Source organism: Panthera tigris, chromosome E2, assembly GCF_018350195.1.
Source record: "Panthera tigris isolate Pti1 chromosome E2, P.tigris_Pti1_mat1.1, whole genome shotgun sequence".
In the NCBI taxonomy this organism is placed as follows: Eukaryota; Metazoa; Chordata; class Mammalia; order Carnivora; family Felidae; genus Panthera; species Panthera tigris.
This window is the reverse complement of record NC_056674.1, coordinates 12,897,667-12,918,630: the sequence shown is the minus strand read 5'-3', so window position 1 is coordinate 12,918,630 and position 20,964 is coordinate 12,897,667. Positions and strand designations below refer to the sequence as shown.

The 20,964-nt window shown below is 47.2% G+C and overlaps 2 protein-coding genes across 9 annotated transcripts in view; one reads left to right on the top strand and one right to left on the bottom strand.

Annotated features, from left to right (window-relative positions):
• Window positions 1-20,597, bottom strand: part of CD177 (CD177 molecule) — a 35,066-nt gene extending 14,469 nt beyond the window's left edge. For 2 of the 8 annotated variants that reach the window (XM_042968632.1, XM_042968639.1), the window contains exons 1-2: window positions 4,178-4,312; window positions 3,623-4,016 (exon numbers count right to left, since the gene is read on the bottom strand). The gene's annotated coding sequence lies outside the window, so the exon portion shown is untranslated. Of the gene's footprint in view, window positions 1-3,622; window positions 4,138-4,177; window positions 4,313-20,520 lie in introns of those variants that run through there. The other 6 variants (XM_042968636.1, XM_042968633.1, XM_042968634.1 and 3 more) reach the window with 6 other exon arrangements.
• Window positions 4,332-7,658, top strand: TEX101 (testis expressed 101). The gene is made up of 6 exons (XM_042968643.1): window positions 4,332-4,414; window positions 4,983-5,084; window positions 5,215-5,358; window positions 5,476-5,670; window positions 6,978-7,106; window positions 7,265-7,658. The coding sequence occupies exons 2-6, from the start codon at window positions 5,021-5,023 to the stop codon at window positions 7,477-7,479; spliced, it is 747 nt and encodes a 248-aa protein (XP_042824577.1). The 5' UTR covers window positions 4,332-4,414; window positions 4,983-5,020; the 3' UTR covers window positions 7,480-7,658.
• Window positions 20,598-20,964: the final 367 nt, after the last annotated feature.

The following is a 20,964-nucleotide window of genomic DNA, read 5'->3' as shown; positions in this document are numbered from 1 at the left end:
GGTTCAGTCGGTTAAGCGTCCGACTTCGGCTCAGGTCATGATCTCGCAGTTCGTGGGATCAAGCCCTGCGTCGGGCTCTGTGCGGACAGCCCAGAGCCTGGAGTCTGCTTCGGATTCTGTGTCTCCTTCTCTCTCTGTTCCTCCCCTGCTCACCCTCTGTCTCTCTCTCTCTCTCAAAAATAAATAAAGATTAAACAAAATTTAATATTTTTTAAAATTTTATTTATTTTGAGAGAGAGAGAACGAGCAGGGGAGGGGTAGGGAGAGAGAGAGAATCTCAAGCAGGATCCATGCTGTCACTGCAAAGCCAGATGTGGGGCTCAAACTCACGAAACCGTGAGATCATGACCTGAGCCAAAACCAAGAGTCAGACGCCCAACCGAGTGAGCCACCCAGGTGCCCCCAAGTTCCCTTTTAAATCCAAGATTGAGGGACTCTGTGGTCAGGTCACCTGGACCGTGACTCGAGAATATGATCACCTTTGCAAGCCTGGAACCTGGAGGGACAGACATGGGCTGATCGCAGATGCTTCACTATGTCACGGTTCAAAGATTTCAAAGATGGGGCAGAGCTGCAGGCAGGTGAAATCCCGAAGCACCCCCTCAAAATCAGACCTAGTGCCTGGAAGCTGTCTCCTGTCACTCATCTCACAATGGAATCGGGTGAAAGGCTGGGACAGGAAGGGATGATCTCTGCACAGTCACCCACTGGGAGGCACTACATACATCCTGTGTTCACAGAACCTTGAATTCAGCTCACTGCTTGCTGGCTGATTTGGGATCCCCGAGCGCAGCCCCTGGGCCCCTGACTTGCTCCAGGGATGCCCCCTTGATCCTATGTCTTCACGCCATCCCTCACCAAGGCAGCCTCCTTGGGAGGCAAAGCCTGCATCGGGAATGATGCTAAGGCAGAAGGAATGACAAAACAGCACTGGGACCCCCGTGGAGCGCTATCTCACCCTCAATCACTTCGACTGCAACACAAATCGAACAGTCTGAGATAGCTTGAACTGTGTCCCCCCTTTTCCCAAATTCATATGTTGCGGTCCTAACCCCCAGGACCCCCAAAAGTGACCTTATTTAGAGACAAAGTCTTTACAGAGGCAATCAAATTAAGATGAGGTCATTAGGGTGGGGCCCAAGCCAGTATGACTGGTGTCCTTTTTAAAAAAAATTTTTTTAATGTTTATTTATATTTAGAGAGAGAGAGCAGGGAGGGGCAGAGAGAGAGAGAGAGAGACAGAATCTGAAGCAGACTCCAGGCTCTGAGCTGTGAGCCATCAGCACAGAGCCTGATGCGGGGCTCAAACCCACGAACTGTGAGATCATGACCTGAGCTGAAGTCAGACGCTTAATGCTGGTGCCCCATGACTGGTGTCCTTATACAAAGGGGGAAATCTGCACACAAACACACATAGAGGGCAGAGGATGTGAAGACACAGGGAGAGGACAGCCAACCACAAGCCAAGAAGAGAGATCTGGGACAGATCCTTCCCGCCCACCCCTCAGAAGGAACCGACCCTGCCAGCACCTTGACTGTGGGCTTCCAGACTCCAGAACTGTGAGAGACAATACCCTTCTCCAAAACCAAAGCCTCCCAGGTGGTGGCACTTAGTTACTACGACCCCAACAAACAAATTCCCAGGCCAAGAGCCAATTTAAGATGATGTTCATGACAGAAACTAGAAGCCAGCTGTGGAACCGGGACAGAAGGCAGGACAAGTGCTAGTCAGAGGGATGGGGAGGGATGAGGGCACAGAGATAAGATTCTGGAGCTCGAAGCAGGTGGCTGTGTAGCTCCCAACCACCCTCTCTGCCCTCTGGTTCCCTCTGACCCCATTGGTCCCATATTGGCAGTTGTGACCGAACACTGGGACCCAGCCCCTCCCCCGTAGTTACACAGTGCTGCAGGGAACCGGAGCACTGTTAGAGACCGAGAGCTGTGAGCACTGGAGCCTGAGTCCTGAAAAGATGGGAGGGTGGCTCAGACCCCCAGGGCCTAAGGGACAGGGTCCTTGGGACCAGAACTACCTCTTCATATTTATATTCACTGTCCCTAATGTCTTCATTAATAACATATTAGTAATTATATTTAATACTAACTGACCCCAATTGAAAGTTCTTAATATATGTTTACATAAAATTAAGAGCTTTTACTAACACCATTCTTACTGAGGCATTTTCTCTATTAAAAATAAATATTCATGGGGCATCCGGGTGGCTCAGTCGGGTGAGCATCTGACTCTCGATTTCGGCTCAGGTCATGATCCCAGGATCGTGGGATCGAGTCCTGTGTCGGGCTCCACGCTGGATGTGGGGCCTTCTTAAGATTCTCTTTCCGTCTCCCTCTGGCCCTCTCCCCCACTATCTCTCTCTCTCTCTAAAATATAATTAATTTAATTAATTAATTTAAAAAGTATTCATTTATATAGCTTTACTTCCAGAAGTAGTACCAATCCTGAAAGTTCACAAAGGGTACCTTATTTTTATGTTACATTTAGATGCTGAGAGTTGAGGTGGGTAGTGACTTGGGTTTCTGGGTCCAGGTGACAGTAGGCTGGGGGCAGGACCCCTGGGTCTGAGGGAGGAGGGGCTGGGGGTCTGGACTCCTGGGTCCAAGGGAGGAGAGGGCTGGGAATAGGGACCCCCAGAGTCCTGAGAGATGAGAAAACTCGGGGCGAGGCATCAGGGACCCCGTGTTTGAAGCGAATTTCTTGCTATCTTTTCTCTTTGCTCCTGGGGGTGGGATCAAAACCACAGTAAGCACTAAAAACTGCTTATCTCATAAGTCTGCTCCTTGTTAAAAGGCATCAACCAAGACTGTCCCTTCGTTTACTCTAAGAACCGCCAAATGTTCCAGGGTATTCCAACCAGACAGTGTGGACAGAATAGCCAGGCTCCCCACCATCATAACAGACAGACCTCCTCCCCTGAAATCTGTGGACTCTACCCCCAGACTGGTTGCTGGGGCAAGGCTGGGACTGGCCATGGCCCTGCTGTAAGGTGCTTTATTCTTCCTGCCTCCTAATGATCCCAACCCAGCCTGTCCTGTAGTCCAGGACTTAAAGGCATCTGACACCTAATTATTTCTCATCCCATGAATCACATGCCTCTTCTTAGTGTTTTGAACGTTAAAACGTGAAATAATTAGAGCTACACTATAACCTAATGGCAGCTTTTTTTTTTTTTTTTGTCCTGGATTAATCTTTGAAAACATTTTTGGGGGTGCCTGAGTGGTTCAGTCGATTAAGCATCCGACTCCGCTCATGTTGTCATCTCACAGTTGGGGAGTTGGGGCCCCACGTTGGGCTCGCTGCTGTCAGCAAGGAGCCTGCTTTGGATCCGCTGTGTCTCTCTCTCTACCCCTCCCCCACCCCCCAAAAAATAAACAAACATTAAAAAAAAATTTTGGGGGGGTGGTTTCTAAAAGGTCAGAATACTCTTCCTAATCTAGACAAATTGTTTTCGCTTCACATTTGCATTAACTGTTCCTAGTTGTTTCAGTTCTCATTGTAGTATTTTCTCGATTCAAAATAAATACTCACTTACAGAAACAGCACCAAGTCTGAAAGCACAAAAAGGGCACCTTTGCTTCTTGTTACATACATATCTGGAAAGCTTACCTATAGACGAAATAGAATTTTCAGCCAGGAACAAGAAATCTGAATGAAAGGCACGTCTCAGTCGTGGCAGTGGCACGGCCACGCGGGTCGGTCATAACGGCAATCTGCGCCTTCAGAGTTGAGGCTCATGCACACATTCGGGGATGCTGGAAGGAATCCTGAAGCCGGCATTTCTCTCTTCGGCCTTCCAGAAGGCCATGGAGGGGCCGGTGCTGTGATGCGATCAGAGGGAGCCGCCCGGGCTGGGCAGGAACCACTGCAAGTGAGGGTGATGAGATCACGTTGCCTCCCAGGGCCTATGGCCACCGGGTGGGTGCTGGGGCAGGAGCCAGACCATTCGGACAGGGAGAGAACTTCAGTGGGTGATGGCCAAGGGTCTGACCTCCTAGCCTGGCTGGAGAAGCAGAGATGAAAAGGGTCAACGAGGCCACTTGAGGACGGGCTGCCCACCTTGCCTCGCACGACGCGTACCACAAACACCAGCTACGTCCCTGGGCTCACACCCCGCCACCCGCCTCCCGTTTGCTCGCCGCGCGCCAGCCTGCGCCTGCGCACCTCCCAAGACGGCCTCTTCTCCGGGGCCAAGGGGGTGCGGCCTTGCTTCGGGTTCATCCAATGAGCTCATCAGATGCTTTCACATCGACCAATGGGGCTTCGAGTGACCCGCTGGGCGAAGCTGGCCCCGCCTTCCGTGCCTCCGAGAGACAAAACGAAGGCCAAGTGGAACGAGAAAGCCGTTCCGGGCCGTTCCTTCGGCTCCTTTAGGATTCTTGTGGGATTATCCAAAGCCAGGTGGAATTGGGGTCCCTTAAAGAGAAAAAGGGGGGAGGGGGGGCTGGGGATCCTGGGTCCTGAGGAAGGAGGAGGGTGGGCGCCAGGACTCTTGGGCCTGAGAGGGGAGGAGGCTGGGGGCCCTGCGGGAAATGGCGGCGGCTGGAACCCAAACCCCTGGATCCCTAGATAGAACGGGGCGGGGATCTCAGAATCCCGAGTTCGGGGGGCGGGGACTGGGGGCTGAGAATCCCCGGCCTCGGGAGAACGTAGGTTTGAACCCGGCCTCCCCAGTGTGCGGGAGCAGGGGCCTGTGGGCCGGGACTCCCGGATCCCGTGGTTGGAGGGCACTGGGTTGTTGACGTCCTCTGGCCTCGGGGGACAGCTGTTTGGGTCGGAGAGTTGCAGCTGCGGAAACTGAGGCGCAGTGAACGCGTTATGTGGTGCAAACTTGCAGGCTCGATCGGGACACGCCGACCCTGGAGGTCACGGTCTTCTGTAGCGCAGACGTGCCCGTACTTGCCAGACGGTCCCTGCAATCTCGTTTTCTGTGAGGCTGAAAAGCCCCCTCGTCTCTGTCAAATCACAGATCCTGAGCCGCGCTTCCAGCCCTCTCTAAAGGACGCCATGGGTACCCGTCGTGCCCAGAGTTTGTTGTTCCTCCTCCTCCTGGGAGCCCCCTCCTTGGCCTGTAAGAACGGGGGGGGGGCCGGGAGGGGGAGAGCTGGTTCACAGGGGATGGATCGCTGGTAAAGGAGGGCTGACGGGGGGGGCCCCACAGAGAAGAGCAGGCGCTCACCCAGATCTCCTTTTCTCCCCAGCGGTGCAAAACTTACATTGTCACAAGGGCGTGTTCACCAGTATAGAAGAGGACCCAAGCAGTATGTTTAACTGGACCACGGAGAAGGTTGAGAGTTGTGAGGGCGGGTCATTCTGCCAGGAATCCCTTCTGATGGTCAAAGCAGGTGAAATGAGAAAGGGCGGGAGGAGGGGTGAGTATGTCCGGGTCAGTGCTGCTCCCACCCACTCCCCAAAACCTCAGGCCCACCCTCCGCTTTCTTCCCCACCCCGTCTCCTAACAGGGGCCAAGACCGCAGTTTTGGCCACTAAGGGCTGCATCTACGATGGGACGCAGGCGGTGACGTATGTCCAGCACTCCCCACCCCCAGGCATAATCACAGTCTCCTACACCAGCTATTGTGAGGATTCCTTTTGCAACGGCAGAAAGGACCTCCAGGAGCTCTGGAGGCCGGCGGAGACCCTAGAAGCCTCGAGAGGTGAGAGACGGGGACTCGGAGAAACTATCTGAGCCCCTGCAAAGATGGTTTTGCCTCCTTTTTCTGTGTCCTCATTTGGCTCAGGCCCTTGGGGGGCCACACACAGAAAAAGAACCTCAGACCTTCCGCCAGGCTTTTTCTAAATGGTTACCTTGGGGTCTAAACGCTGCTCGGAGCACCGGGACGTCAACGAAGGCTGGGGTATAAGTTGGCTTTTGTGTTTGTTTATTAATTTTTTTAATGTTTGTTTATTTTTGAGAGACAGAGAGGAACAGCGTGCGAGCGGGGGAGGGGCAGAGGGAGAGGGAGACACAGAATCTGAAGCAGAATCTGCAGCTGACAGCTCAGAGCCCCATGAGGGTCTCGAGCTCAGGAACAGTGAGATCATGACCTGGCTGCTTAAGCGACTGAGCCACCAGGTGCCCCATGGCTTTTGTATTTATTAAGCAATAAAGTGTCAGTGGAGGTTTCTGAGCAGGGCGGGGTGGCCTAATCAGTCTGGCAGTTACTGCTTCCCCAGTTCCCCAATGTGGCCACTGTGGCCAATGTGGCCGGGGGCCTATAGCAATCTGGCCCTGCCTGCTCTCAGCTCACTTCCTTCTCTCTCCTCCCCCTTTACTGTGGTCCAGTGGGGGGAGGGGGGCTGGTATTCAAAATGCTTAAGTGTAGATACGGTCCTGGCCCAACCAGAATGGGTGCTGGCCATAAAGACGGGCCCAGCCCTCCTGTGCCTACCACCCGAATGCCAGCCCTGCAGTGTCTCCCAGTCCCGGAAAGCCACCCGGCTGGCTCCCACCTCCGGGCCTTTGTCCTCGCCGATTCCTTTGCTACCCCACCCACCCCTCCACTTTCACGCAGCTAACTAACCTCTGTTCACCCTTCACCTCAACTCAGGTGTCCGCTCTGTGAAAATACTCGGCAAATTGTTCCAGAGAGTTAGGTTGTCCTCCATTCCTTTGCCGTGATACCTTGGACGCAGTGCCTACTGAGATGTATTATAATTCCTGTCACATCCTTCTCCTTCTAGACAAGGGTCCTCGATGGCAGGAACCGTGTCCTTTTCATCTCTGTCTCCACACCCAAGCACACAGTTTGGAAGTCACGTTGGATGGGTTCTGACAGCGAAGAAAAACAGTTGGAGAAGCCAGCGGCTGGGGGAGGGGGGGGATACGGGGTGGGGGGAGGTTGCAGTGATAGGTCGTGACTGCTGTGGTGTCAGCAGCAAAGACTTGGGAAAGGGAGGGAAGCAAGAAGAGACAACTCCAGAGGCCGGACACACCCTGATTGTCCCTCTGTTTCCCCTCCAGCTCCCAGTACATCAGTACCCTTCTACTGCCCAACCTGTGTGGCTTTGGGGACCTGTCTGACTGCTCCTTCCCTTCCCTGTCCCAACGATACAACTCAGTGCTACCAAGGAAGACTTCAGATCACTGGAGGTAAGCTGAGCATCTGGTGGTTTCAGAGGCTGGAAACCCAGACATCTGAGTGCATCCAAGAGGTTCTGATACTCAGGGTTCTAGGAATGAGGGAGGAATGATTCCTCTCTGATTTCCCAAAACATCTATGTGTCTCCCCGACCTTTCTTCTTCCACAGGAGGCCTCAATTCTTTTTTGGAGGTGAAAGGTTGTACATCCATAACTGGTTGCAGGCTGATGGCTGGGTTCTTTACCATAGGGCCCATGTGGGTGAAGGAAGTTTGTCCGTACCAGTCTCTCCCTCAACCCCGAAAGGCTGAAAATGGGGCCACCGGGCTTCCTGTTTCAGTTTGGAGGTTCGAGCTGCTGCTGCTGCTGCTGTTACTGCAATAACTAACTTGTCCATTGTTCCTGTGGAGACACTTCTGGTCCTGGATCACAGGACACCTCTTTTGACCGGGAGCCTTCTGACTGCTGGTCACCAACAAGTTGAGATTTGAAGAAAGGAGCGTTCTTGTGGTTGTGTTTTATATTTCTAATAAAGTTTCTACTGTAATTTGTGTATACCTCAAGCCTAGAAGTGGAATTTTAGTGCTGAAAGGGCCTTTAAAATTCATCGTATCCAACCCACACGTTTTGCAGAAAGGGAGGCAGAGATCTGGAAAACTTTAGTGAGTTTCTCACACGGATGTAGCTCTGGGCAGAGCAAGACCAGAACTTTGATACTTCGACCTAAAGTCTGGTTTTGCTTTTGCTTTATTGGTCACCTTCTCTTGCTGGCTGGGCAAGAGATCGGCATCAGACTCCTCCAGAGCACTCCCGGCCCAACCTTACGGCCACAGTTGGCTGTTTTGGTTCTAACATTTCCCTGGGAGGTATAGCAGTTTGAAAAATCAGACTCCAAATTCTTCCGTTACATAACGGGCCCCCTCTCCTATGTCCTGTCTCTTGCCCCTTTACATCATCCCTTCCCTTCTCTGCTGCCTACGTGATCATCCTCAGTGGGCAGAGGGAACGCAGGAGGCAGCTGGGGCCCAGCAGGGTATGAGGACTGGGGGCCTGGGACTCTTAAGACTTGTTTTGAGCTTCTCATGCTTGTTTATTTATTACTCAAGAACACATAAAACCCATCTTATAAAAGACTCCAAAGACATAGGAGCTTATAGAGAAAAGTAAAAAGGTGGGGTAAGGGTAAGGAGGAACAGATATTTATTGTTTTATTTGAATAGCTTTATCGAGGCTTAATTGACATAGTCAATTGCACCAGGGGTGGAAGGAGACTTAATGTGAACGATTGACCCCTCCCACAAAGGACAGGGGAGTCTGGCCATAGTATAGTCCAGCCAAGTTCTTTCTAGAAAGTTCTCTGGTTCTAAACCAACTCTTTTTGAGTTAGAGCCCCACTCCAGCTAATTCATTCTTCATCTTTGTCACTAGGCCTCCAGCTCCCCATTGTGTCAGTTTGCCAGTTTGCAGAAGAAATCACAAACAACTCAAATTTGTTCATGAGGGGACTTAAGAGTTTCTGAACGATAAGTATTCAGAGCCATGGCTGGCAAACGCCATCTAGAACAAAAAAAATAAAAATAAAGAAAATAAAAAACAAAAAAGCCAAGTAGACGTTTCCCATAGGACAATGGCTTTCTGATGGCACTGAAGACAGTTACAGGAGAAATCCCTGAGTGGATGGAAGAATGACACCATTTTCTAAAAGCTGGCCTGTGGATTATTCTGGTATCTTGCAAATTATATGTATCATATGCCACAGAACTTCAGGCAGCATGAGCAAATTTCTCAGGGCACAAACCCAAGTGTGTAAACTTTCCAATAACATATTTAGGTAAATATACATAATATAAGAATATTACAATATATTATTTATTTTTAGGATACCTTTGTTTATCACGATCCCTCATCCAACCCAGCGGTAGGCAGAAACTCAACCAGTTTGAATAAACTCAGCCGCCCCAGGGTTTTCTCCAGTCACTTCCAATTTCAGCTCCGTCAGTTCAGGGCTTTCTCCCTTTCTACCCTCCTCACCCAGGGCGTGGCTACAGGGCTGGTGGGAAGGAGGTGACGGTCTGGTTTTTGCCTCTCTGCTGCTCATGTCCAAGTTCCTGCGGTTGCCTGGCAGCTGGCTCTCGTTCCTGTTGGTGCCCACCGGGAACCTCCAAACCTGTCTGGGCACCGATGGGCACCCACGCGGGTCCCCTCGGCTCTGTCATCCCTTTCGGCTACATCGGGGTCTCTCCCAACGGCTTTCGAGTGCCACTGCGGTGCTTCAGGAGCATAGGAAACTTTCGGAGTGGTAGGTATGTCCCTAATCTTGACTGTGGTAAGAGTAGAGCTTTCAAGGTATACACAGGTCAAAAGTCATCGAGTGTTATGCTCTGAATATATGCAGTACACTGCTTGGCCATCACGCCTCCATAAAGTTGTAAAAACCAAAAGGAAAGCAAGCACAAACCGTCACACGGTAATAACAGTTTGTTTCTCAGTCCTTCCTTAAATTACCATTTCTTTTTTTTTTTTTTTTTTTTTAATTTTTTTTTCAACGTTTTTTATTTATTTTTGGGACAGAGAGAGACAGAGCATGAACGGGGGAGGGGCAGAGAGAGAGGGAGACACAGAATCGGAAACAGGCTCCAGGCTCCGAGCCATCAGCCCAGAGCCTGACGCGGGGCTCGAACTCACGGACCGCGAGATCGTGACCTGGCTGAAGTCGGACGCTTAACCGACTGCGCCACCCAGGCGCCCCAAATTACCATTTCTTGACAAGTGAGAGCAGAGATGGAGGAGAGGGCTGTTACACCAAGAAAATTAACTCTGTGTCCGCTGGCCTGCCAGATGCCAATCCATCCCGTTCCTTCCTACCGTCCCCAGTGAGTCAACTGGCTTCTTCTCAACACAGGAAAATCTCCCGGATGTTCTCCACTTCTCTGCTCTCAAAGCCAGCGTCGGCCTGGCCTCGGGAGGCGACCACAGCTCGCTCTCCGCCGAAGGGCTCCCTTCTGTGAATCGGCAGCACTTCCTTGCGTCGATTCCTCCTTAACCTTCCGTCGGCCGTGGGGAACGCCGCGCGGTATCTCGGCATTTCTTGGTGCCGTCCCAGAACTGAAGGTCCTCCACGTGCTCCCACATCCTAGGCCAAAACCGTAATCTCAACGTGTGTCTAGCCTGAGAACGTGGAGTCTCTGGTCCTAATCAAATATCAGTCGCCGGTGTTTTGCTTCTGTGCCTTCAGCATCACGCGATCACATGCTACTTTTCCTTGTCGTCAGCACCAACCAATCTCCTTTAAAAGCCCCTTCATCAGGGGCGCCTGGGTGGCTCAGTCTGTTAAGCGCGACTTTGGCTCAGGTCATTATCTCATGGCTCCTGAGTTTGAGCCCCAAGTCGGGGCCTCTGCTGTCAGGGGTGGAGCCCATTTCGGATCCTCTGTCTCCCTCTCTCTGCCCTTCCCCCGCTCTCGTGTGTGTGCACACACACACTCTCTCTCTCTCTCTCTCAAAAATAAACATTAAAAATTTTTTTTAATTAACAAAAAATTGAAGTCCTTTCATCAGTTTATAACTTCACACTTGCCCACTGCCTTCTTCTCCATTATTTACTGTTACTACTCAGTTACCTGGCTCTCTCTCCTTAACCACCTCCCCTCTACTGACCTTTTTCTTTCTGTCCTCTTCCTCATTGTCATCACAAGTCCATTGAAAATACTGTACCATGGAATAGTACTTGGCAATGAGAAAGAATGAAATCCTGCCATTTGCAGCAACGTGGATGGAACTGGAAAGTATTAGCTGAGTGAAATAAGTCAGCCGGAGAAAGACAGATGTCATATGTTTTCACTCATATGTGGATCTTGAGACACTTAACAGAAGACCATGGGGTAAGGGAAGGGGGAAAAAACAGTTACAAACAGAGAGGGAGGGAGGCAAACGACAAGAGACTCTTAAATACAGAGAACAAACTGAGAGTGGATGGGGAGGGGGGGGATGGGTGATGGGCATGGAGGAGGGCGCTTGTTGGGATGAGCACTGGGTGTTGCATGTGGGTGACAAACCACAGGAATCTACCCCAAAAACCAAGAGCACACTTCACACACTGTATGTTAGCCAGTCTGACAATAAATTATATTAAAAAAATAAAAATAAAAAATAAATATGGAAGGGGCTGTTAAAGTAGAAAGAAAAGAAAAGAAAAAAGAAAAGAATGTACCAACCTTGAAATGTCAATTAAATGCCTCCCACATTGAACAACTATAATATAAAGGAAGAGAGTAATAGGATCTGTATGGTGGTAAAATTTCCACATTATGCTTGAAATGGTAAAATTCTGATTCTAGAGAGATTGTGAAAAGTTAAGTATGAATATTCTACTCCCTTGAGCAATCACTAGAAATATGACACAAGGTTAATTATTAATGACCAATTATTATAAAATACCAGTAAGTTAAAATTACAAGAGACCTATTATTAAAAGATCAATAATCAGAATAGATTAAAAACATGAGCCAACCATAAACTGTCTATAAGAAATCATTGCAAATACAATGATGCAGGTAGGAGAGAAGCAAAATGATAAAATGCTACACTTGTACTTCTACCTCAAATGGAGTAACAGGGACTGGATTTATTTTCCTACATAAAATAGCCAAAAAAGCAGAGAAAATACATGAAATAATAATTTTCTTTTTTTTTTTTAATTTTTTTTTTTTTACGTTTATTTATTTTTGAGACAGAAAGAGACAGAGCATGAAGGGGGGAGGGGCAGAGAGAGAGGGAGACACAGAATCGGAAGCAGGCTCCAGGCTCTGAGCCATCAGCCCAGAGCCCGACGCGGGGCTCGAACTCACAGACCGCGAGATCGTGACCTGAGCTGAAGTCGGACGCTCAACCGACTGAGCCACCCAGGCGCCCCAATAATTTTCTTTTAAAACATTTTTTTAGTGTTTATTTTTGAGAGAGAGAGAGATAGACAAGAGAGAAATGGAGACACAGAATCCGAAGCAGGCTCCAGGCTCTGAGCTGTCGGCACAGAGCCTGATGCGGGGCTCGAACCCACAAGCCATGAGATCATGAGCTGAGCCGAAGTTGGACGCTTAACTGACTGAGCCACCCAGGCACCCTGAAATAACAATTTAAAAACAACAAAGGACAGTAATCCTTGAGAAATGGGAAAGGAAACAAGGCAAACCCTATCAATTACATCAACTTTCTATCTTGAGAGTTTCCAGGCCATGGTACAGGGAGCGAGAACTCAGGGGGTGCCTGGCTCTCTGTCTGAGTTGAGGATAATCCAGAACTCAGAATCTAAGGAAATCGAGGCAGCTAGAGTTTGCAGGACAGAATGCCACTGCGGAGAGAACAATGTAGAGAGAGAACTCTGGAGATCCGCAGAGGGTCCCCCTTGACCATGCAGCTGAGTGCTAATCATCACATATGTGTGAGAAAACTAGCAGGACTGGGGTGAAAACAACCTGAAAGGATCAGACATGAGTCCTGGCACTCACGTAGGGCAGGGAATAACGACTGTTGCCAGAGTATTGAATTGAATTGATTCATAACCTCTGATTTGCCAGAACTGAAATATTCATAACCCCTGGGGCACTGGACTCAGGAACCTCTTGCCTCAGTAATAGAAATAATTAGCCCCAGGCAAGCAGTGTTCCAGACCTGCCTAACAAATCATAAAAGCAAGACCCAAAAGTATCAAACTGTTTCCAAATAGCTACACCGAATTCTAGAACAAGGGTCAAGAAGACTTACAGGTACACAAAAATATTTAGCACCAAACAAAGGTAAAATTCACAATGTCCATGCTACTATTAGTTATAAGAAAGCTGGAGTGGCTCTTTTACTATTAGCAAAGTGTATTTCACACCAGAGAACACTATCAAGGATAAAGAAGGTCATCTCATACGAAAAACAAGTCAATTCATCACAAGGACGTAACTATTAAAGAGGTATGTCCTCGGTAATAGAGTTTTAAATCCATGAAACAAAAACTGAAAGAATCGCCGGGCACTTATCCCAGAGAAAGGAAAATTTATGTCCCTCCCAAATCCTGTACGTGATTGATCATAGAAGCTTTGCTTGTAATAGTCAAAACACCTTCTAATAGGTAGATGTTAAACAACCTCAGTAATTAAAAAGGAACTACAGAGGGGTGCCTGGGTGGCTCGGTCGGTTGAGCGGCCGACTTCGGCTCAGGTCATGACCTCGCGGTCTGTGGGTTCGAGCCCCGCGTCGGGCTCTGTGCTGACAGCTCAGAGCCTGGAGCCTGTTTCGGATTCTGTGTCTCCCTCTCTCTGACCCTCCCCCGTTCATGCTCTGTCTCTCTCTGTCTTAAAAATAAATAAACGTTAAAAAAATTTTTTTTAAAGGAACTACAGATACACACAACAACTTGGGTGGATCTCAAAGGCATTAGGCGGAATGGAAAAAGTCAATCTCAAAAGGTCACATATTATACAACTACACTTATGTAACATTCTTGAAATGGCAAAATTGTTGAGAAGAGGTCTATTTTATTTCACTGAATATATCCAAAATATTGCCATTTCTACATGTCATATAAAAATTTAATGAGATGTTTTGCATCCTTGTCATACTAAGTCTTAAAAATGCAGTATTTTACATTCATCCTAATTTGGATTTGCCCACATTTCAAGCGCTCACTATCTGTAGGTGACTAGTGGCTACCACAATGGACAACAAAGGTCTAAGCAATAGGAAATATCTATTCAAATCTGTTGCCCATTCTTTACTGTGGTGCTTGTTTTATTTTATTTTTTAATGTTTATTTATTTTTGAGAGAGGGAGGGACAGAGCACTAGCGGGGGAGGGTTAGACAGAGAGGGAGACACAGAATCCAAAGCAGGCTCCAGGTTCTGAGCTGTCAGCACAGATCCTGACTTGGGGCTTGAAACCACAAACAGTGAGATCATGACCTGAGTCAAAGTCAGACGCTTAACTGACTGAGCCACCCAGGCGCCCTGATCTACTGGTAATCTTATTGAGAATCCTTTGCATTGGTGATTTGCTTCTCTTGGTGCTTTCAAGATTTTCTCTTTGTCTTTGACTTCTGAATGCTTGGTTATAATGTGTCTCAGTGAGGGGCTCTTTAAGTCCATTTTATTTGGAGTTTATTGAGCTTCTGGGATGTTTATATTCATGTCTTTCATCAAAATTTGGAAAGTTTTCAGCCACAACTTGGAAACAACCCAAATGTCCATCAGTATTTCTTCAAATATTCTTACTACTTTCTCTCTCTCTCCTTCTTTTGGGACTCCCACAACATGTGTATTTATTCACTTGCTGGTATCCCACAGGACTCTTAGGTTCTGTTTACTTTTCTTCAACCTTTTTTTTTTTCCTGTCTCAGACTTGAAAATTTCCATTATCCTACACTCATGTTCATTGGTTCTTTCTTCTGCCTACTCAAATTTGTCTTTGAATCCCTCTACTGAATTTCTCATTTCAGTTATTGTAACTTTCAGCTGCAGAATTTCTTTTTGGTTTCTTTTTAGGTTTTCTATCTCTTTATTGATATTTTCATTTTGTTCCCATGCTCTCTTCTTGACTTCCTCCACATCCTCCTTTAATTCCTTGAGCATTTTTAACACAGTTAAAGTCTTTGTCTAACATATCTGCCATTAGGTCCTTTTTGAAGACAGTTTCTGTTGGTTTATTGTTGCTCCTTTGAGTACCACATTATCCTGTTTTTTTTGTATGCCCTGTGATGTTTTGTTGTTGTTGTTCAACACTGGACATTTGAGTCTAATAATATGGTAACTCTGGATATCAGATTCTCCCCTTTCGTAGGGTTTGTTGTTTTTATTGTTTTTGTTTATATATATTTTTATTGTTGCAGATTGTCTCTTTGCTGAGGGTCAGCCTGAGGTGTAAACTCTAGGTCCTCTTGGGTCTTTTCTGAGGCTTTCCTTGGGCATGTAATATTCCCCATATATGTAGTTGTTTTTTGAATATCCTAGTCTTCTTTTTTTTAAGTTTATTTATTTATTTTGAGAGAGAGAGAGAGAGAGAGAGAGAGAGAGAATGAACAAGGGAGGAACAGAGATAGAGACAGAGAGAGGGAGAGAGAATCCAAAGCTGGCTCTACACTGTCAGCTCAGGGCCCGATGTGGGGCTTGAACTCATGAACCATGAGATCATGATCTGAGCCAAAACCAAGAGTCAAACACTTAACCATCTGAGCCACCCAGGAGCCCCTGAATATCCTAGTCTAATGTCAAGCTCCCAAAGGGGAAAAAGTGAAAATGAAGGGAGGAGGAAAGGTGTCAGCCCTTCACATCCCCCAGAAGTCACTTCAGCGGGAGAGAAAGGGGCTTACGACAAAAGGGAGGTGCAACAACGATGACTACCCGTCTCTTTTGTCTGCAATTTTCATTTTGTTCACACGCTCTCTTCCTGACTTCCTCCACATTCCTTGAGCATCTTTAAGACAGTTAAAGTCTTTGTCTAACATATCTGCCATTAGGTCTTTTTTGAAGACAGTTTCTGTTGGTTTATTTTTTCTCCTTTGACTACCACATTATCAGAAGCAGCAATCAGCGATCAGAGCACAGACCCCCAATATTTGGAGAACAGAGCCCTTATTGCCCACACTGGCTCCCACAGCTGCATACAAGTTGCTCCAGAAACACACGCACAACAGCCCGTCACATGGCTGGGAGTGGTGGATGCGTAGCCGAGACTGTGCTGAGAACTAAAACTGGCCAAACTTAACCACAATTTACCCTCCAAGCCCTCCCCTGGAAGTTGAAAGCCTTCAACGGACTCTGCAGAGTTCCAAAATCGTATCAGACAGATTCTGCTGGTGCAATTGTAGTCTAGATGGACAGACAGATTCCTGGTGCTTCCTATTCTTCCATCTTCCCACTGTTAGTCTTATGTTTTTTAAGTTTTATTTATTTATTTTGAGAGAAAGAGAGGGCCCGAGCATGTGCTCAGGGGAGGGGCAGAGAGAGAGAATCCCAAGGCAGCTGGGCACTGGGCACTGTCAGCGGGAGCCTGAGGTGGGGCTCGATCTCACAAACCATGGGATCATGACCTGAGCCAAAATCAAGAGTCAGTCACTTAACCGACTGAGCCACCCAGGCGCCCTGGTTTGTCATATTTTTGTAAGCTTAGATCAACAGTCCTAACTACCACGTTAAAGGGCATTCGTGGGGCAAAGGAATGTGTTAAGTGACGCCAAATGTATACAGTCAGCAAAACCCAGACTGTGGGAACTCTGCAAGACAATGACTTGGCTTTGTAAAAAATTATGTTTACAGGAGAGAAAAAAAAAAAAAAAAAAGATGGGAAGCTATAACTTAAAAGAGACTTGAACACACAAAACCGAGTGCAATGTGTGGACCTCATTTGGAGCCTGACTTGAAAACCCAGGAAAAATATTTTTATGAGACCAAAAAGGAAATCTATTAATTGACTGGCTATTTAACCATCTTAGGTATTTTAAATTCTATTAGATGTAAGAACTGAAACCACGTATTTCAACATGACAATGGTTTGTTCCCAGAAAGTCTTGCCTCGAAGGAAAAGGCTGTAAAAACTCACTTATCAGACAACAGCTTGTTTATCAAGACTGTTTCAAGACCCCCATTTGTTGTGTTCACTAATCCTAAACTTTTTTTTTTAATGTTTAACGTTTATTTTTGAGAGAGACAGAGTGTGAGAGGGGGAGGGGCAGAGAGAGAGGGAGACACAGAATCCGAAGCAGGCTCTGGGCTCTGAGCTGCCGGCACAGAGCCCGATGGGGGGCTCGAACCCACGAACCGTGAGATCATGACCTGAGTCGAGATCAAGATGCTTAACTGACCGCACCACCCAGGTGCCCCTAATCCTAAACTATTCTGTCCCAATCCTTGCCTAATCCTAGCCAGTTTCTTGCTATGAAGAGCCTGCCTCAAACAGCCTTACTTGACTTTGCCTTCTGTGGCACCACTGAGACTCTGGTGGTCTTTGTAAGAGGGTCAACTGTGAACCGGTATAATAGTTTTTTGTGCCACGTTTATTTTAAAAAGGGGAAGTTTATCTCCTCGAAGGCATATATTGAAGGATTTACGTATTTAATGAAAATAAGACTGAGACTTGCTTCAGTACCATATGGGAGCGAGAACGGGTGGAGCATAGAGAAAATGAAATTGACCATAAGGTGATCATTATTGAAGCTTGTTGGTAGCTACATGGGGTCTCCTACACTCCTTTTGTCTACTTACGTACATGTTTGAAATTGTCTGTAATAAAAAGGTTTATTCAGTGTGCTACTCAGACCACAACATTGGAGTTATGCTTAATCATCTCTTCTCCTCCTATGATGTGGCCAATCCATTAGCATATCCTACAGATATTCAGAATTCCTCTAGAACCTGACCATTTCGCATTACCTCTGCTTCCCCGACCAAGCACCACCATTTCCCCCCTTGATTATTGCAATAGTTAATGGTCTCCATGCTTTAGCCCTTGCCCTCCCTCAACCCCATTCTGTTCTCAACACAGCAGCCAGAGTGATCCTTTAAAAAAATAAGTCTAGGGGCACCTGGGTGGCTCAGTCGGTTGAGCGTCCGTCGGCTCAGGTCACGATCTCGCGGTTCGTGGGTTCGAGCCCCGCATCGGGCTCTGTGCTGACAGCTCAGAGCCTAGAGCCTGCTTCAGATTCTGTGTCTCCCTCTCTCTGCCCCTCCCCCACTTGTGCTCTGTCTCTCAAAAATCAATAACCATTAAAACAATTTTTAAAACTTCTCCTCAAAACATTGCAATGGCTCTCCCTCTCACTCAAAGTCAAAGTTCTTACAATGGCCTACAAGGTCCTACACTCTCTGTCCCCCCACGCTTTGTCTCTCTGACTTCACCTCCTAAGTCACACCCTTTGGGCCACTTCAGTCACAATGGCCGCCGTCCTGTTCCACCAATGCACCAGGCATGCTCCCACCTCAGGACATTTGCACTTACTGCTCCTTCTGGTCTATGATGCCACCTCCTTCAGGTCTTTACACAAATGTCCCCTTCTCAATGAGGCCTTTTCTGACCCCCGCCCCTCATTTAAAATTGCAAACAACCTGTCTCTCCACCCAGACACTCCCTCTTCCCCATCTTTTTTTTTTTTTCTTTTGTACTCATTGCCATTATACATCATGCTTGTTTACAGTACTGTCTCTTTCCTTAAAACAAGCCCCACAAGAGCAGGGATTTCTGTCTGTTCTGTTCCCTCCTGTAGCCCCAGTGACTAGAAAGGGCCTGGAACAGAATAAGTGCCCAGTCAATATTTATCCAATGACTTTGGTCACTAGTGTCTTCTGTACAGTGTCCTCGGCCACTGCACTATTCTTCCGGGGTTAAAACTTAGCTGTTAGGTCCCGATGGGATAATTAGGGAAAAAAGTCTTGATTTTTTTTTTTTAATGTTTATTTTTGAGAGAGAGAGAGAGAGCACAAGTGAGGGAGGGGCAGAGAGGGGGACAGAGGATCCTAAGTGAGCTCTGCACTAAAAGCAGAGAGCCCGATGCAGGGCTCAAGCTCAACTGTGAGATCATGACCTGACCTGGAGTCAGACACTTAACCAACTGAGCCACCCAGGCATCCCGAAAGTCTTTATTAAAAAAAAAAAAAAATAATAATAATATATATATGTATATATATATATATACACACACACATATACATATATATATACATATATGTATATATATGTATATGTGTGTGTGTATATATATATACATATATATATATATATGTATGTGTGTATATATATATATGTATATATATATATATATATATATATATACACATATATATCCTAAGGGAAGAGAGGTAGGGTCCTAGCCCAGCAGTCTGTGTAAATGACGCTCTCTGGGAGCCAGAGTCTGTGAAGGGTGCTGCTGGGGCCAGGCCCTTGGACCATGGCATCACCCGTAAATCGTCCAGTGTGCTGGGAGACTGGAAAAAGTGTGCACTTTCTCCTCCTAGGAACGCACAAAATGCAAATGAAACAATAAGTTACTTTGGCAGCTTTACAAACAAGGGAAGGCGATAGGCAGAAATGAGCAAACTTTGTTCAAGGCACACTTTTAAAGCAGCATTTGATTTTCTGGGCATGTCTTCAGACAGATGCCTCCGATTTCTGCCTCTTTTTAAAATACCGACATACTTAACATCACGAAATCAAAAATACCAGTGTGCACTTTGGAACGACCGTTTGGCAGGACCTACCAAGACTATACATATGGGTGCCTTATGACCTACCAATTCCACATCTGGGTATATCCCCAAGAAAAGTGATTGCGTATATCCACGTACAAGAATGCCCACGGCAGTTCTATTCATAATAGCTAAAAACTAGAAACAGCCCAAATGTCCACCACCGACAGACTTGGGAAATAAATGCGGTATATTCGTAAAATGAAACGCTTCCCGGCAATTTTTTAAAAATAACAATACTGCCGTATGCAACAACATGGTGCACCCTCACGACATAATGTTGAAAGAAGCCAGAGACAGAAGAATACATAATTGTATGATTCCTTTTATATAAATGCCAGAAACAAGCAAACCCAATTCATGGTGAGAGAAATCAGAAAGTGGCTAGCTCTGGATGGTGTTGACTAGGAGGGGGCACAAGGGAACCTTCTAGAATATTAGAATATTCTAGTGGTGCCCGGGTGGCTCAGTGGGTTTTCCACTCTGGATTTCGGCTCAGGTCACGATCTCGTGGTTTGTGAGATCGAGCCCCACAGCAGTGTGGAGCCTGTTTCTGAGTCTCTCTCTCTCTCCCTCTCTCTGCCCCTCCCCCACTCACACTTGCTCTCTCTCAAAATAAATAAACAAAATTAAAGAAAAGGAAGATTCTATATCTTGACCCAGGTGGTAATTACATATATATATACACATATGTATGTACATGTATACAATTACCTAAATTCCTTGAGCTGCACACCTCAGCTTTGTGCTTTAAGTCATAGCCCAATAAAAAAGTTAAAATTCTTAAAAATTATAAAGAAAATAGAATCAATGGCTGCTACTGTTAGTACCTTCAAGACCTGAAACACCAGAATGCAGGGCTGGGCTGGTGAGGTGTACCCGTGGAGAACAGGGCCAGGTTCTAGGATCCCCTCTCTCTCCACAAGGTGGCTCTCTCCCCTCAAGTCTCCTTCCCGATCCTCTGGGGAAAACTCAGGAAATCTCCCAGGAAGAGGAGGAGTGTGTGCTCTGGAAACCACAGTGTGGGACCTGGGACAAGAATGCTGCGTAATGACCCCGGCGGCCTCACTACAGAAGAGTATAGCCCTTTCAAAGCAAAGCCTCGAATCCCAGTTCCGCCATTTTCTAGCTGTGTGGCCTTGGGAATGTTCCTTAACTTCTCTATGCCTCAGTTTCCTCATTGGTACAGTGGAAATAATAATAGTGCATACCTCGTGGCGTGGTTGGTGGTGGTGGTGCTGTTATTGTTGTTGGCGTGAAGCAGGTTCACCCTCACGGAACTCTCAGAACCTCACCCGGCACGGAAGAGGTCGATGTCATTACCTGAGTTAATATTAAGAGACAAAATGTCAGTAACGGATAGGGGAACACCTGGTATCTCACTTCCTCGGGGACCAAGCAGGTACTGGAGACCTGGCTGAGCTGGAGATGAAGAGAGCCTGTTCTGGCTTCTGTGGTCTTTTCTAGAACCTGATGACCTACTCACGGTGGCCCCAGCGAGTACCGGTCCAGATCTGGGGCTCAGAGGGTTTGGCTGGTCTTTCTGTAGCTCTCAGAGCTCTGTACCTCAGCATGGGAAGCAGAATAACGGTCCCCCCCAAAAGATTTCTACACCCCCATCCCCTCTGGACCTGTGAATATGGTACCTTACAGGG

Coding starts and splice junctions, on each gene's coding strand:
- TEX101 (XM_042968643.1), top strand. CDS start 5,021: ATGGGTACCCGTCGTGCCCAGAGTTTGTTGTTCCTCCTCCTCCTGGGA. Junction 5,085..5,214: donor GGGAGCCCCCTCCTTGGCCT/GTAAGAACGGGG, acceptor TTTTCTCCCCAG/CGGTGCAAAACTTACATTGT. Junction 5,359..5,475: donor CCTTCTGATGGTCAAAGCAG/GTGAAATGAGAA, acceptor GTCTCCTAACAG/GGGCCAAGACCGCAGTTTTG.